Source organism: Cavia porcellus, unplaced genomic scaffold, assembly GCF_034190915.1.
Source record: "Cavia porcellus strain 051 isolate PalLab524CR breed Dunkin Hartley unplaced genomic scaffold, mCavPor4.1 scaffold_11, whole genome shotgun sequence".
In the NCBI taxonomy this organism is placed as follows: domain Eukaryota; kingdom Metazoa; phylum Chordata; class Mammalia; order Rodentia; family Caviidae; genus Cavia; species Cavia porcellus.
The window spans coordinates 39,549,004-39,563,059 of record NW_026947494.1 but is presented as its reverse complement, the minus strand read 5'-3'; the positions used below and the strand labels follow the sequence as shown (position 1 = coordinate 39,563,059).

The window sequence follows — 14,056 nt, the reverse complement described above, 5'->3', positions numbered from 1 at the left end:
TTCAGTCACCAGTTCTGACTGCTGATTTCCACAGGTATCACAGAGCTGACCGTGAACATGAACTACTGGCTGAATACAGTTGAGCTGTCACTTGCTGTGACCTTTTTATACCATGGAGATACCTTTGTGCGCATGCACATGCATGAGTTAACTCCAAGAGTTGGCTTTTTCAGGGTTTCAAATTAGTCAAGTCTCCCAACCAGACCGATCTGATTTCATCACACTCTTGAGGATGAAGAGCTGAGGAGCTGCTCCTAACGGCAAAAAAGGGGTTCTGGCATACGTGAGGGCAGGGGTGCAAACACAATAAAATGTCTGCGAGTTTGCTCCTGCTTAGTCACTGGTGCTGGGAAATTGAAAGGTAGGAAGCTAGAAAAGTTTGATGTGTCAAAATTAAAGTAACTTTAAAAAATTAAACTATAACACGTTCTAAATAAAGACACCAGGAAGACCAACTTTTGTACAGTTTGGGTTAATGAAAGATCACAAAAACAATACTTTTAACATTCTCCATTTACGCACATCTGCATTTCTGATACCCTTATAAAATTCTAAAGTTACGAAGTCTGCATATAATGCAGAAATAATTGAAATGATAAAAATTAATGGCCAATATTTACTGAGCAATTATGGGCCAGAAACCATTCTAAGAATCTTACCTACATATGCTTATTTAATATTCACAAACCATTACAGGACCTACTATTTCCACATAACCTGAGGCTAGTGTAATGAAGTAACTTAATCATTATTGTTCTGCAGCACAGCTGGGACTTGAATACATGTATCTATGCATGCATCAAATTGGCTCAAATTTAAGAAACTACCACTTAATATTAGAAACCAGGGTACACATTAGTGGATAATCTCCTTGGTCCTCATTATGGCTCTGTGAAGTGGAAAATATTACTATATTGATTTTGCAGATAAAGAAACTGAGATTCAGAGAGGTGGAAAAGTTGCCAAATGGAAGGTACAAAGTCAATAGAGAAATCAGGCATTGAATCCATCTGTATCACACAGTATCTGGTACATAGCAAGGATTCAGTGTAAACTGCCTGTGTATCATAAACAGAAATAATACAAATATAATACAGAATTACAGCACATTTACAGGGGCCAGAGTAGAAAATGGTTACACGTAATTTAATGAATAAAGAAATCTAGGAGATCTTTTCTTATATATCTCCTACATATATCAAAATATATAATCAAATACAATCAAATCAGAAATATAATCAAAATAAGGCAGTATACATTAGATTACAACTTAAACTACATTTTCAATATATCAAAACACTGAGCATTTTGTCTTGTAAAATCATACTTTTTAATTTCTAATAGTAATACTTTTAGTTACAATTAAAAAGATTAAAATAGCCTACATTTTAAAAACATCACAGCGTCATAATGTATGTTCTTCATAAAACATAAATTTAAAATTGAATTGGAAATCATACAGAAAATATGACAGAAACAAGGACCAAGAAAATGAGCTATTTCTTCTGTCTTAACTCAGGGTCTAGCAACCTTTCTCTGTGAATCTGAAAGGTTTTGGGGTTATGCATGGTTTTTGTCACACATGCTCTTTGGTTTTTTTATTTCCTTTTTATGCAGCCTTTTAATAAAGCAAAACCAGTTTACGGATCATGGTATTCCAAAACAGGCCTCACAGCCTGGTAACTGCAACTTAACAACCCTGCATATAGGCAAATGAATCATAAATACAGTAGGCCATCTATTCACTGCTAGGCATGGAGAGATCATCCACGCAATGACAAGGAGAGATGATAATATGCAAAGGAAGTTTCAGGGTGGAGGACAGGCCTTGAATAAATACTATTCTGCTTATAGGAGGTAATCCTAAGAAAGTAAGGACAAATCTCTGCGAACTTTTACCTGGTTCAGCATATGCAACAGCAGAAATTAGAAACAATTCAACTAATATCCCATAACAAGAGAACGTTTCATTATGGCAAGTTCATGAAAATTTGTCTATTGAAAAGGCAGTTGATACAAAAATACTGTATCCTGGAAGGAATGCTACTGACATACTCCTTTCTAAACAAGCAGATTTAGAAGGAAAGAAAGAAAGAAAGAAAGAAAGAAAGAAAGAAAGAAAGAAAGAAAGAAGGAAAGAAAGAAAGAAAGAAAAGAAAAAGAAAAAAGAAATCAAGACGATTTAAAAACTATTATCTCATTTTCCATAAAAAATTTGATTAGTTGGAATGGGTTTATACTGATTTGTTGAGTTTTATTATCTGTGATGGTATGAACAGCTATTTTGAAGAAAACAGGTCATTACAATAAGCCACTGCTGATTTAATATCATCTTACGCTGAAGTTCTACCATGCTTTTGTTCTTCTGTTTCCACTGGTTCTATCATGTTGCATCTTATTGGATTGCATTATATGTATTAACAATTTTTTTTATGGAAAATGAGATAATAGAGTATCAATGTTTTATCATTGTTCATTTTTTGTTATTTGGTTCTGAATGCCCTGTAATACTTTCATTGTGTTGAATGGTTTTATACTATTTTGTTATGTTTGATACTATTGTACATGAAGTTATGCTCAACTATTTCAAAGAAAGAGACATTATGGTAGGTACTGTTAATTATGGGTGGTCTTCTGGTAAAATGCTGTGTTGCCTCCATTGTTCTAATCTGCTTTGTTATGTCCTGTTTTGTCTCACTCTCTTTAAAATAAAAATAAATAAATAAATTTCTAATTAGTAACAGTAAAAAAACTAGATATGACAGTCAAATAAGAAGAGTATTCATATGGCAACTACACGTTGCATTCAAAATTTGTGTTATAAAAAGTGCACTTCTGCTCCAGGCATGGTTGTGTAGTGTTCGCCTGTAATCCCAGCACTTGGGGAAGCTAAGGCAGCAAAATATAGGTTCAAGGTCACGCTGAACTACATAGAGAGACCCTGTCCCAAAACACAAAAATAAACAAACACGAAAGTGTATTTCCTAAAAACGTAGATCAAACTTCTGGTTAAAAAGGTAATACATAATCATCGTAGCAAATGTGAGAAGCAGAAAATTACACTAAAAAATTTTCTAATACCACAATCAATGATAATTATTGTTTGCTGATGTCATTTTCATATATGACATCTAAAAGTTTTTGTTCTCCTACAGTCAATGTTTTTCTATATTGTAGATTGTCTTTCAAAACTGTAACTTTCGATGCTTGTATGTATATTACACATAGCTGCATAATAAAATGTTTGCTGCTTTATATTTTATCAGTCCTCTGAATAAAAATCTATGTGCACCTATATTCTGTGCACAGAATAATTTCTAGAATTCCTGGTTCAAGTGAATAATATGACTTAATTTAAGATTCCTGGTATATATTGCTTAGTTATTTTAAAAGGCTAAACAATTTACAGCCATCTCAGCAGAATTACCCCAGTGGCCATCCCCCTATATCCTTGTCAGAACTGGATTGTCTTCTTTTTCACATTTTCTCAACCTCAGTGGGGAGAATTACTTTTATTTGAATTGATTTACATCGACAGGGCATTGGTCATGGTTAGAGACAGACAAAAAGAAATCAGATTTTTAAAAAAATAGTAAAAACACTTACACACTATTATTTTTTTCATATACAGTTTTCCAAAGCACTTCAACAGAATGTACTGTAAAGTTATGATTAGAATGTGACATCTGTGGACTTTAAAAGATAAATTTTAAAGCATTCTTAGGTATAAGTTCTTGAACAATTTTTTGGTTAGAAGTAAGCTTCTTCCAAATCTTCAAACACAAACTATTTCAAAAGGGTGGGGGGGTTCAGTTACAAGACCCTTCTTCACCATCGCAGAGCAGGAACACAAGATTAAAAGGAGGTGAACACCCGAAAGGTTTGCAATTAACTGGATTCTGCAGGTGTAGATCCATAAATAGTTACTTGCTTTGTTTATACGCCACAGTTCAAAGAACTCATAAATGACACTGTGCTATGCAAACCCAGTTCCGTTATGAAGCCCTTTTTACATAATGCCAGTAATTTCAAGTTTCCCACTGCAAGATCACAAAGCATGTTTATTAGAGTTTCTCCAGACGCAGCAATTCAGTCCATCAGCAGGATCATTTCTGTATCTGAATAATTTCCAGTAGCACAGGATCTCATGAAGAGCAAATCCAAAATCAAGTCTAGTAGTTGATAGATGAATGCTGCTTGAATTGTGATTGTCTTCAATGTAATAGTTGGTTTATAATAAAATAATTTCATGTACTGCCTACATTTATACCCTATGAAAAGACCATATGTAACTGAGGTTAAAAAATTTCTTTTAAAATGAGGGAAATAATCCAAAAATTATGTGATGCAGTTGTTTTGCTCTGCAGTGGAGGATCTGGAAAGAAACTGTGCATAAAAGAATTCCTAACACCTGGTGAGACTTTAAGTTTCAGGTGAGCTACCCTAGGAGTCTATATAACTTTAAATCTAGCCATTTTGTTTTGGATATTTGCATCGTCCCTAGGTTAGTTAAGAACCAATATATGGAATATTTGTGTTAATAACTTTTGAGGATTCTGTCAGGATTCTTGACAATTCATTCTGTTTTTAATGGAACCAATCAAGAACATCCTCGTTGAGACATTCACATGTGTACTCACGTCCTATAAGATATTGGACTGTGTTGTCTTCCTTTCTCTGTAATACTTCAGCTTATTTCCTCTACTGCTGAAATGTGCTGTAGCACAACCTGGTCAAAATGAGTTGTGATCATGCAAGTTATAAAAAATGTATTTAGATATCTAACTATTCCTAAATAATAAGACATCAGGAAAATAACATATATATACAAACACACACAGAAACACAGACACACTTCACTACAGACCTGTATGGCTATGTCGTTATTTCTATTTTCAACAATTAAGATGATCAGACTTTGAAAAGGTATTTTGTGAATAAACACACACCTTTCTGCAATATCTGAAACTCAACAGCTTGCCGGTCTATCTCTGCATGCCTACTCAATGTGTGATTTTGCCCAGTGAGGGAGAAATGTTTGTGAATGGTCCAAGACACATGCAAACTCAGTAATCAGGAGGAAATTTTGGCAAGACCAAAGCATTTACAAGACTGTACCCAAAGCAGCTATAAATTTTTCAAAAAAACAAGACTGAGAAAATTTTAAAAATTAGATTCAGATAACAAGGAATTGGATCTTTTGTAAGACAAAATAATAGTGCATGAGATGTACTGAATAAAATATGTGTCCTAACTCTGCAATCAGCTTACATAGCCGTGATTTTGCTTGAAGCAACTCCAGGGTTGGGAGCAAAGCAGAGCATCGGGGCTCTGATCCTCAGAAGCCCACATCTACATTCTGCTTCTCTGTCTTTGGAAAAACCTCTCCCTTGGGTGTCTTTACCCTACGCACCTCATGTCACTGCTTTCCTGATTTTCAGTGTCAGATTGTTTTTCTCCTCAGCTCGGAGGCAGAGGGTGGAGAATCAATATGCTGGGAAGAATATTATAAACTCCCAAGCCAAAATCTTTTGATGAATGACATATTATGATGCCGGCTGTTATGCTGTGGTGACAAACAGCCTCAAAATTTCAGTGGTTTAACACATACACAAAAAGTATTTATATCTCACAAAAAGTATTTATATCTCACAAAAAGTATTTATATCTCAAAGAAATTTGGGGGTGGGAGGAGATCGATGTCATCATTAAGGAGTCAAGGATAAACAGGAACACTCCCTCTAGCACTTATGTGCACAATTCACCGACCAAGACTAGTTCCATGTCTTTACCTAGTATTAAAGGGACCTGGGATATCACCCTACCATATTCCAGGGCAAGAGAACCTGAAGGTTTGTAAATAGTCCTATCGGCTACTACAAATACAAACTCAGAAATTCAGAGAAATTAAAGTGGTCTGTCCTGACCTATGTGTTCTTTTTCTTGCTTTTATGTTAGTTCTTCCTTTTAAAGATACATTTGGTTTCTCTGGTGGGCCTAAGTATGGCATTACAGGTTCCTCAAATGGCCAATAAACCCTCACAGTTCTCTTGGTCTCTAAGCATCAGTTCAAAAAGGCCTCATCACAACTGTCCATCCATAAAAAAAAGTAATCAAAATGTGGAAGAGTCATAATCTTGGGAGCTTCCAGCCTACACTAGGCATTAATCACAACAAAAATGTCAGATTACTCATACGACTCCAATTTTGAACATGAAAGACAGCATGATCATAAAGCAAAGGTATCTGATATGGTTGGAAGAATTAAATTTCAAAAGGAAATTTACAGAATTATTTCTTGCCTAGTGAACTGATAATTCTCTGGTCTATAAGTCCTTATCTTTTTAAAAATATCAATCTAAAACTTTTCAAATGATATTAATGAAAATTACTTTATAAACATACGATTATAGGGGTATATTTGCAATAAAAAGCAAACACTGATGTAATGCACTTCTGTTGCATAATTAAAGATGAACCATATTCAGATTGATCATCAGACTTCTGCAGAACTAACTCACTTCCCATAGAACAGAGTACAATGCTTAGCAAAATAAAGTCAGATACAGAACATTAAATGCTGCATGGTTTCTCTTAAATCAGAAATCTGAAGTATAAATAATTTCAAGAGCAAAATAAAAGAGACAGGAAATGAGGAGGTAAACCTTTTACAGATGGGAGGTGATCTAAGGGTGGGTGGACCGAGTGAGGAGGAAGAGAAGGAGAAATAAAAAAGGCCTAAGATGGTGCATGTGTAAATACCAATTCCCCCAATACATGTACTCATTATGCATGATAAACATGTACTAAAAAATTTTTTAAAGGCAACTCAAAATCAAAATTGTCATCAGTGTTTGCTCATATGGTTCAATGCAATCATGATTTTGTTTCTCAATGACAGGGCCAGAGATCGCTATCGTTACCTATTTAAATATAAATCTTTCACCTGTCAATTTTTTCTACACATTCTTTTACCATTTTAAGTTGATTTTCCCCCCTCAATCTAAGTAATTAGTTATTCCCATCTCTTTAAAGAAAAAAAACTTAGATGTGGTTAGCTGCTTTTCTCATCAGATGATGCTTTACAAAAAAATGACACCAAATAGCCCATTGTGCATACTGAGCTTCTTTTGCTCTTCAAAGTCCATTAAGTTCTTCTAAGCCTCAATTAAGTAAAAGAACAGCTAATTAGAACAGTCTGTTTTCAATAGACTTAGAACTTTGCAAGGAAGATGATTCCAAGACCTATGCCTAACTCCCCCACTTTCCCATGTGTTCAACTCTCAGTATTTGAGACTAGAAAGTAAATTCATTTTTATTTCGTAAATCAAGCTACTATTACTGTGATTCACCTTTATACCACAAGAACTGTTTTTAGAATCATCCTCTATAATCAGAGAAAATCTGTAGCAGGCACAAATACAGCTTATGTTCATTCTACAGTGTATCAAAACTTATAAGTGAAATAGGCAATGAAAAAATCCAAACCACTTACAATTTTAGGTCTTTCATTTAACTAATATTCCAGACATTTATCAAGTTTAATGCTAGTAATTACCAATAATAACATTAATAGTAGAAATATTAATACCAACCTCCATTGGTACTTAATAAGTGCTTGGTAAAGAAACAATTCATATAAACATGACAAGATAAATGGAGCCTAGATAACATGGAAATATGTTTCACAAGAAAATCTTTAAGCTTAAAAGCAATCTACATGTACTGTTTATCATGATGCACTAAGTATCTTAATAAAAATATGCATTTTGAACAAAAAAACTTGAATTTTGTTTCACTATGAGTTTAATTACATTGGAAAACCTCTTTATTTTAGTAGGGTGAGAAATTACTGTTTTAAAGATTTGAGTTTAAGATCAAAGTTCAATTACTATAAAAATTAGTTGTTCTTTGGTCTACTTATTGATAGCTCTTACTGCCTTCACATATTCATTATATAACCCAAACTGAATAGCTATGTAACCTAATCTGGAGCTTTAACAGACACAAATGTGAAATTTTAACAGCTAATTTGCAAAAACTTCAAAGTGTACAACTGACTTAAAGAGCAATCCTCCTCAAATTCCCTCCTCCGCCCCTGTAGCTGTAACTCCTTGTTCTGGTACAGATAAGATTGGCAACTCTGTCCAGTACACAGAGTTTATGTCATCTTGTTCCTGCAGGATTCATCAGGCTCTGTCTTCTTTCAAGGCTACATTATTAATTGCTGTCTTGATTCTGTACCCTCTCTTGCCGCGCACCCTCTAGACCAACCCTTTAGCCAAATGTATAAAACTAGAGCCTTTCCTTTGTTCTAATGCCCAACACTTTGGACAAGAGTTCAGATGGATCAATGAGCACGTAAAATCCTGGAAATAAATCCTCCTTTTTCCAGGTTGGTCTCGCTGATCTCTTGGATTCTGCAACGACTCAAAAGAAGTCGAGGGAAGCTCTGGGTATACAACCCCAACTTATTTAGGATGCAGTTGGTAGTGTGTTCTGCTTTTGCAATTAAAATGAACTTGGAAGTTATAAATTACAGCCATGCTGTACTTCCCAACTAAAATTATTTGTTCACCCTCTCAAAATATGGTTATGCCCACTCAAGAGAATAATGTGGTCAGTTTTTTTCCGAGACACTTTGAATCCTGTATTTCATGTATTCCCTACTCTGTGCTAAGTATCAAAAGAGAAAGATTTTTTAAAAAGCAAATTCAGACAAAATAAAGAAAAAACCCTCAACATACCCAAGATTCAGGCTAGAGAGAGACAAGTAAACCAACAGTGAAATACACAAAAAGTAAACTAAGACAAAAAGACCGAATGTATTGGGAGTCAAGAAGGCAAAGTAACATTCCAAGAAGGTTGGAGAGAAATCGACTTTTGGGTTAGGGCTTGGAAAGATACGGAGAAAAACATTCTTTGACAAGAAAGCCACACGTGTGAATGCCTGGCATTATGAGAGAATCCACACACCTGGGTACCCGGTGGACATGGGGCTCGAACCGAGGTCAGGTCTAGACAGGGACCTGGAGCTCTATGCTATCGGCAAAGGGAAGGAAGCCAAAACGACCAGAAATCATTCCTGTGTACTAACTGAGTAACAAAAAAGCCTTTGCTTTATACTATACAGATAAAAGAAAGGCAAATAAGAATCCTAAGGTCTTCTGAACAAGTGGAAATAAATTTTATCACTAAATATTAGGTAAATATTAAAATGAATTATCATTGAAACACTGTAAATAAATTTTATCACTAAATGTTAGGTAAAGAATAAAATGCACTATCACTGTAACACTGCACAAATCTACATGTTTTTGTTCAGGGGCTAGATCGCAATGTGATATGGATGCCTGAGGTTTTACATTATTTACTTTATTGTTCACAGGGCTGTGGCCGGGATTTATAATAACAGCATGGGACCAGCTGGCCAAATCTACTATAGTAATTAATTATGACACTTCTGAGAACTAGCATTTCTCCAAACCACCCAAAGAAACAAATATCTTTAATATAATCAATTGTAAGCCAATGTACACAAAATTACAAAAATGCCATTTAGTGTAAAAACACACACGTAACAATCTAGCAAACACTTTCCATATAACTAGCTACCAAAAATTGCTTCAGGTTAATTTGGGGTTAGGGATGTAGCTCAGTGGTAGAGGTAGCACAAGGCCCTGAGTTCAATCCTCAGTATCAACCCTCCAAAATTTTTTAATTAATAGATATATTTTATATTCACTAAAGATATTTGTTTACCTGAGAGAAACTGCATTTGGCCCATAAATCTCTCTCACCGCAGATAAATCAGCTTCCAGCTGAGGATGCTTGTGCAGTTCCCCATCGTAGTTGACCTGGAAGGTGATTCACAAGTGACTTGTGGGCGGACACCACCAACATAACCAAAACACAGCAGTCAGCTGGACCTGTGCCCCTGGACAGTCTGCCAGGAATATGCTAAGCTTCATTTAAAAACCAAGGTAACTCAGTAGTATTTTCATTGAAGTCCCTGGGCTCACATATGGCTGGTATAAGTCTTTAGGTTTAAAAGTTAAAATTAGACAATTTTAACCATGAGAAAATGCAAGCATTAAAAGAAGTGAATCGGCAGGCAGATATCCTTACATTCTCTCTGCAAGAAATAGTTCCATACACAAAGCAAAACAGAACACATGAATAAATACTCTGCATTGTGTTGAGCATTATATTAATGAAGCAATCTTCCCAATACTAGAAAGTTACTCCTTATAGAGAAGAAACCTAACTTTAGTATGTCTGTATCTCAACTATCCTGCTCATGTGTAACTGACAAGTTACTGGTGTTTTTTTACTCTGGATAAATAAAATTACTTGCATTCTTTTATATAATAATTTTGGCATTAATGACCCTTTTATCATAGACTACTCCATTTTATTGCCTAAGTTATAAAAACATTTGATTGAGAGGATTCTATAAAAAACATATATCTATACTACCAAATTAAAATTTTAACATGACTCTGCAAAAAAACCTGATGAAATACTTCATCTCTGTGGTTGTCATATTTAATATATATTTAAACTTTGATACTTCTTGTATAACAATTTTCACAATGAATACAATGACACTGAATCCAAATAAAGTAATGAAGATAATTGAGCCCATTAAGTTTTAAATAACTATCTTCCACTTAAAACAGTCTGTACTGTTCTCAAAAATGTCATCATGTCAAACTCCTGAATGTGACATGCAAAAATCCAAAGCACGAAAAATGTTATCTGCAAAAATCTCACTAACGATTGAAGACAATTTCAAGATAAATAACTACAGTAAAAAGATTTCTAAAAATAATCTTAATGTCTGAGGATGCATAAAAAACTGAAAACAGAGAAGTTATACAGATTTCCTAGTTAATTACAGAACACTCCTCTACTCCTCTGTCCCGTAACTCTCAGGCACAGATCTTCTTGAGGACAATTGTGGCTATCTGAACGAACTTTGAGACTGGGAATTTGGAAGTCAAGTCTACTTACCTGTCCTCCATAATAGAATTCTTCCGAATCATTATCCCCTTCAGAATCTTCTTCCACTGTACTATTTTGTCTTGACTCCTAAAATAATAGAACAAGAAGACAATGTTAACTGTCAAGCTAGTTTGTTTTCTTTTGCAAATAAAGTAGCAAGCAAGAGGTTTTATAGCTGTTACGCAGATTTTATGCATAAAAAGTCCTTGGTGAAGTATAACCCCAAAACAAAAGATAGTAAGTGACAGTTTTATGGATTCATGTAGCTCGTTTCATTATTCAAATAAATTTCTTTTTTAAAGTTTTTGTTCACTGAAATTAGTAGTTATAATTTAATATTTGATGTATATTAAAAAGTACGCATAATCATTTATATCTTCAGCTTTACTCTGATAAAACATTTGGCAAACTCATACCAATTCAAATTTTATTAAAAAGTTCCTCTGCATTATTATCCAAGACTATTTAATTCCACTGCCAACTCAAAACAATAGTATAAAATAAAAGAAACTTTGAATGCACTAACATAAAAATCAAATTATGAAAATACAGATCATACTATGAAGAGAACTTCCAGTATATGTAAATTATTTGCTTTGGAATTCAGAATTTAGAAGCACATTTAATTTAATAAACTTTAAGTTTGAGTTTTTAATTAACTGAATCACATCTACTGTGTGTCAAAAGCACACATAATGAAAATTCATGGTGGTATTCCTGACAAACAATAAGAAGAAAAAAGTAGCTTTGTTTGGATGAAGGAATTTGCCCATTCAATGTTTTGCCACCATTCCTAAATACTAAACTCTTGAGGAAAACAAAACAGCCAAGAATAGGGACTCTGGACTTTATGGGAATTTTTTTTATTTGTTTGTTTGTTTTTGTTTTCAGTCAGTAAGAGTTCTGTCCACCCAGTGATTCTCACTGTGAACCAAACAGGGACAAGCCAGTAGCAGGAAGGGAGGAATATAACAAGTACACATCTTTCAGGGAAAGAGCGGCCGACCCATTGCACTCAGTGTGTTTAACATCCTAGTATTTATTCATGAATTCAAAATGAATTTTTCAAAAGAAAAGAGATGAATGTTTTTTCAGGCACCAAAAAATACCCACTTTCCGTGTACTTTGGCTAGAGATCATGTTTTACAAACAAAATATTAAGGGCGTCCCCTCAAAATTATGTATAGCCATTATAGTTATTAGTAATAAGGTACATAAGTATTTCACCAGTAACTCTAAAGCATATAGAATACGTTTGGCGTGTATTTTATTTAGATTTAAACCAAATGTTTGTTTCTATTATTTTAAAAGAAACTTCCTTCTTAAAACTAAATTTAGATCGTTCTCCTTAGTACTGCAAGAGTTCTAGTCATGAACTTAATTTTCATTGACTATATGCAACTAATCTGACTAACGGTAAGATGTTAACTACAAACACTTAGTAAATTTAAAATATATCTAAGCTGTTTTCAAAAAATAAGAAATATAACTTACATACCTCCCCATTTTCCTTTTGCAACTTGGATTTTATGGATAAGCAACAGTTGATGTCATTTGTTTTCCTTAATTCTGAAAAACATGTTGGAAAATTTTTTAGTTTTTACTAAGTTGTTTACCAAACGTTACTGAGTTTCCATATTAAAAAAAAACTTAGGTCATTCCTTTTATTTTGGAAGAAAGTTTAAGGGAAGCTTTCAAATTTTATGGTTGGGGAAAAAAACACAACATGCACACTATTTTCACTGTGCATAAAAATGATGATCCAACTAGAATACTAGTACACAGATTTATTCAATTCTCATTATATATTTCATGATAACTTCATTGCATGGATTTATGTAATGTTAAAGAGTGTCACCACGGGAGGGGGATTTTTTATAAGAGTAATTGTCAACATAATATAGTTAAGCAAAGTTTTTAAAAAGTACTATAACTTACTCATTTCAAAAATTATTTTTAAAAATTTTTGGGTTAAATGAAGAATCAGAGGTGTTGAAGGCAGATATTTGTAGTATAAACTAAAAAACAAAAACCAACAAACAAAAACCTTCAAAGCTACCTACAGTTAAGAAAAATTAACCTAAGATAAGAAAATATTGTGTTAGTATTACCTGTTGCTATTCTATGAAAAATTACTGGAATTGGTTCTGTTGTAACTAGTACATCTTCATCATTTTCTGAACTTGACACATATGTATTGTCTGCAATGAAATATAGATAATTAAAGGCATAGTTACCTCAAAAAGTACCACTTTCCTAAAAAATAATCAAGTCATATCCACGTCACTTTAAAGTACATAAAAGGCACACAGCTACCCTGAACTCAGAAGTAAATTGCACTGTGACATGTGGATTAAGTACAGACTGCCTGTACTTAATATCTGTGTACTTAATATCTGTGTACTTAATATCTGCCTGTACTGTATATCTGTGTCTTTGAGAAACATGAACTTTAGACAGAACCAAATCATCTCATTTCTAATATGCCATACACTCATGGATCATTCAAATGCCAGTTAGTTTCCTTGACTCACTGAACAGCGTGCTGTACTACAAAAAGCAGAATTAGTAATTGGAGGGAGAAAACTAAAGAATATTAGTATAATAAAAAACAAGACTCGCAGTCAGGTCATTCATGAACATGAACTAAAGATTCGGTTGACATCATACCCTTTATATTGTTCTGCTATCTGTTTCTAAATGATGTAAGGTCACACAATTATTATTCTTGCATACAATATCTACATGTACTACGTAAAATGAGTACAAAGCATTAAATCATCATTAATTTTACAAGTTTACCATTTCCTCATAAAGATCTGTAAGTATATGATAATCTAATATAATATCCTGGTTTCTTACTACGTTTTTGCCACTGATGATTGCAATGCATCTGTAAGACAGCTATTGAATGAAGAGTTCACTAATAATAATCCTATAATGCACCCACTTGTGACTTACTAGATAGTATAAATAAAACATCACAAAATAACAAAAGACAGGTATGGTGGTGCATGCCTGTAATCCCAGCACTTGGGAAGCTGAGGGA

The 14,056-nt window shown here is 33.8% G+C and overlaps 1 protein-coding gene across 5 annotated transcripts in view; it reads right to left on the bottom strand.

Annotated features, from left to right (window-relative positions):
• The window catches only part of Parp8 (poly(ADP-ribose) polymerase family member 8), a 177,383-nt gene that overhangs the window by 61,443 nt on the left and 101,884 nt on the right, over positions 1-14,056 (bottom strand). For 3 of the 5 annotated variants that reach the window (XM_063258129.1, XM_063258127.1, XM_063258130.1), the window contains 4 exons: positions 13,119-13,208; positions 12,506-12,576; positions 11,017-11,094; positions 9,763-9,857 (listed from right to left, as the gene is read on the bottom strand). In XM_063258129.1, coding sequence (XP_063114199.1) covers positions 9,763-9,857; positions 11,017-11,094; positions 12,506-12,576; positions 13,119-13,208 — 334 coding nt within the window. The remainder of the gene's footprint in view (positions 1-9,762; positions 9,858-11,016; positions 11,095-12,505; positions 12,577-13,118; positions 13,209-14,056) is intronic. The other 2 variants (XM_063258128.1, XM_063258131.1) reach the window with 1 other exon arrangement.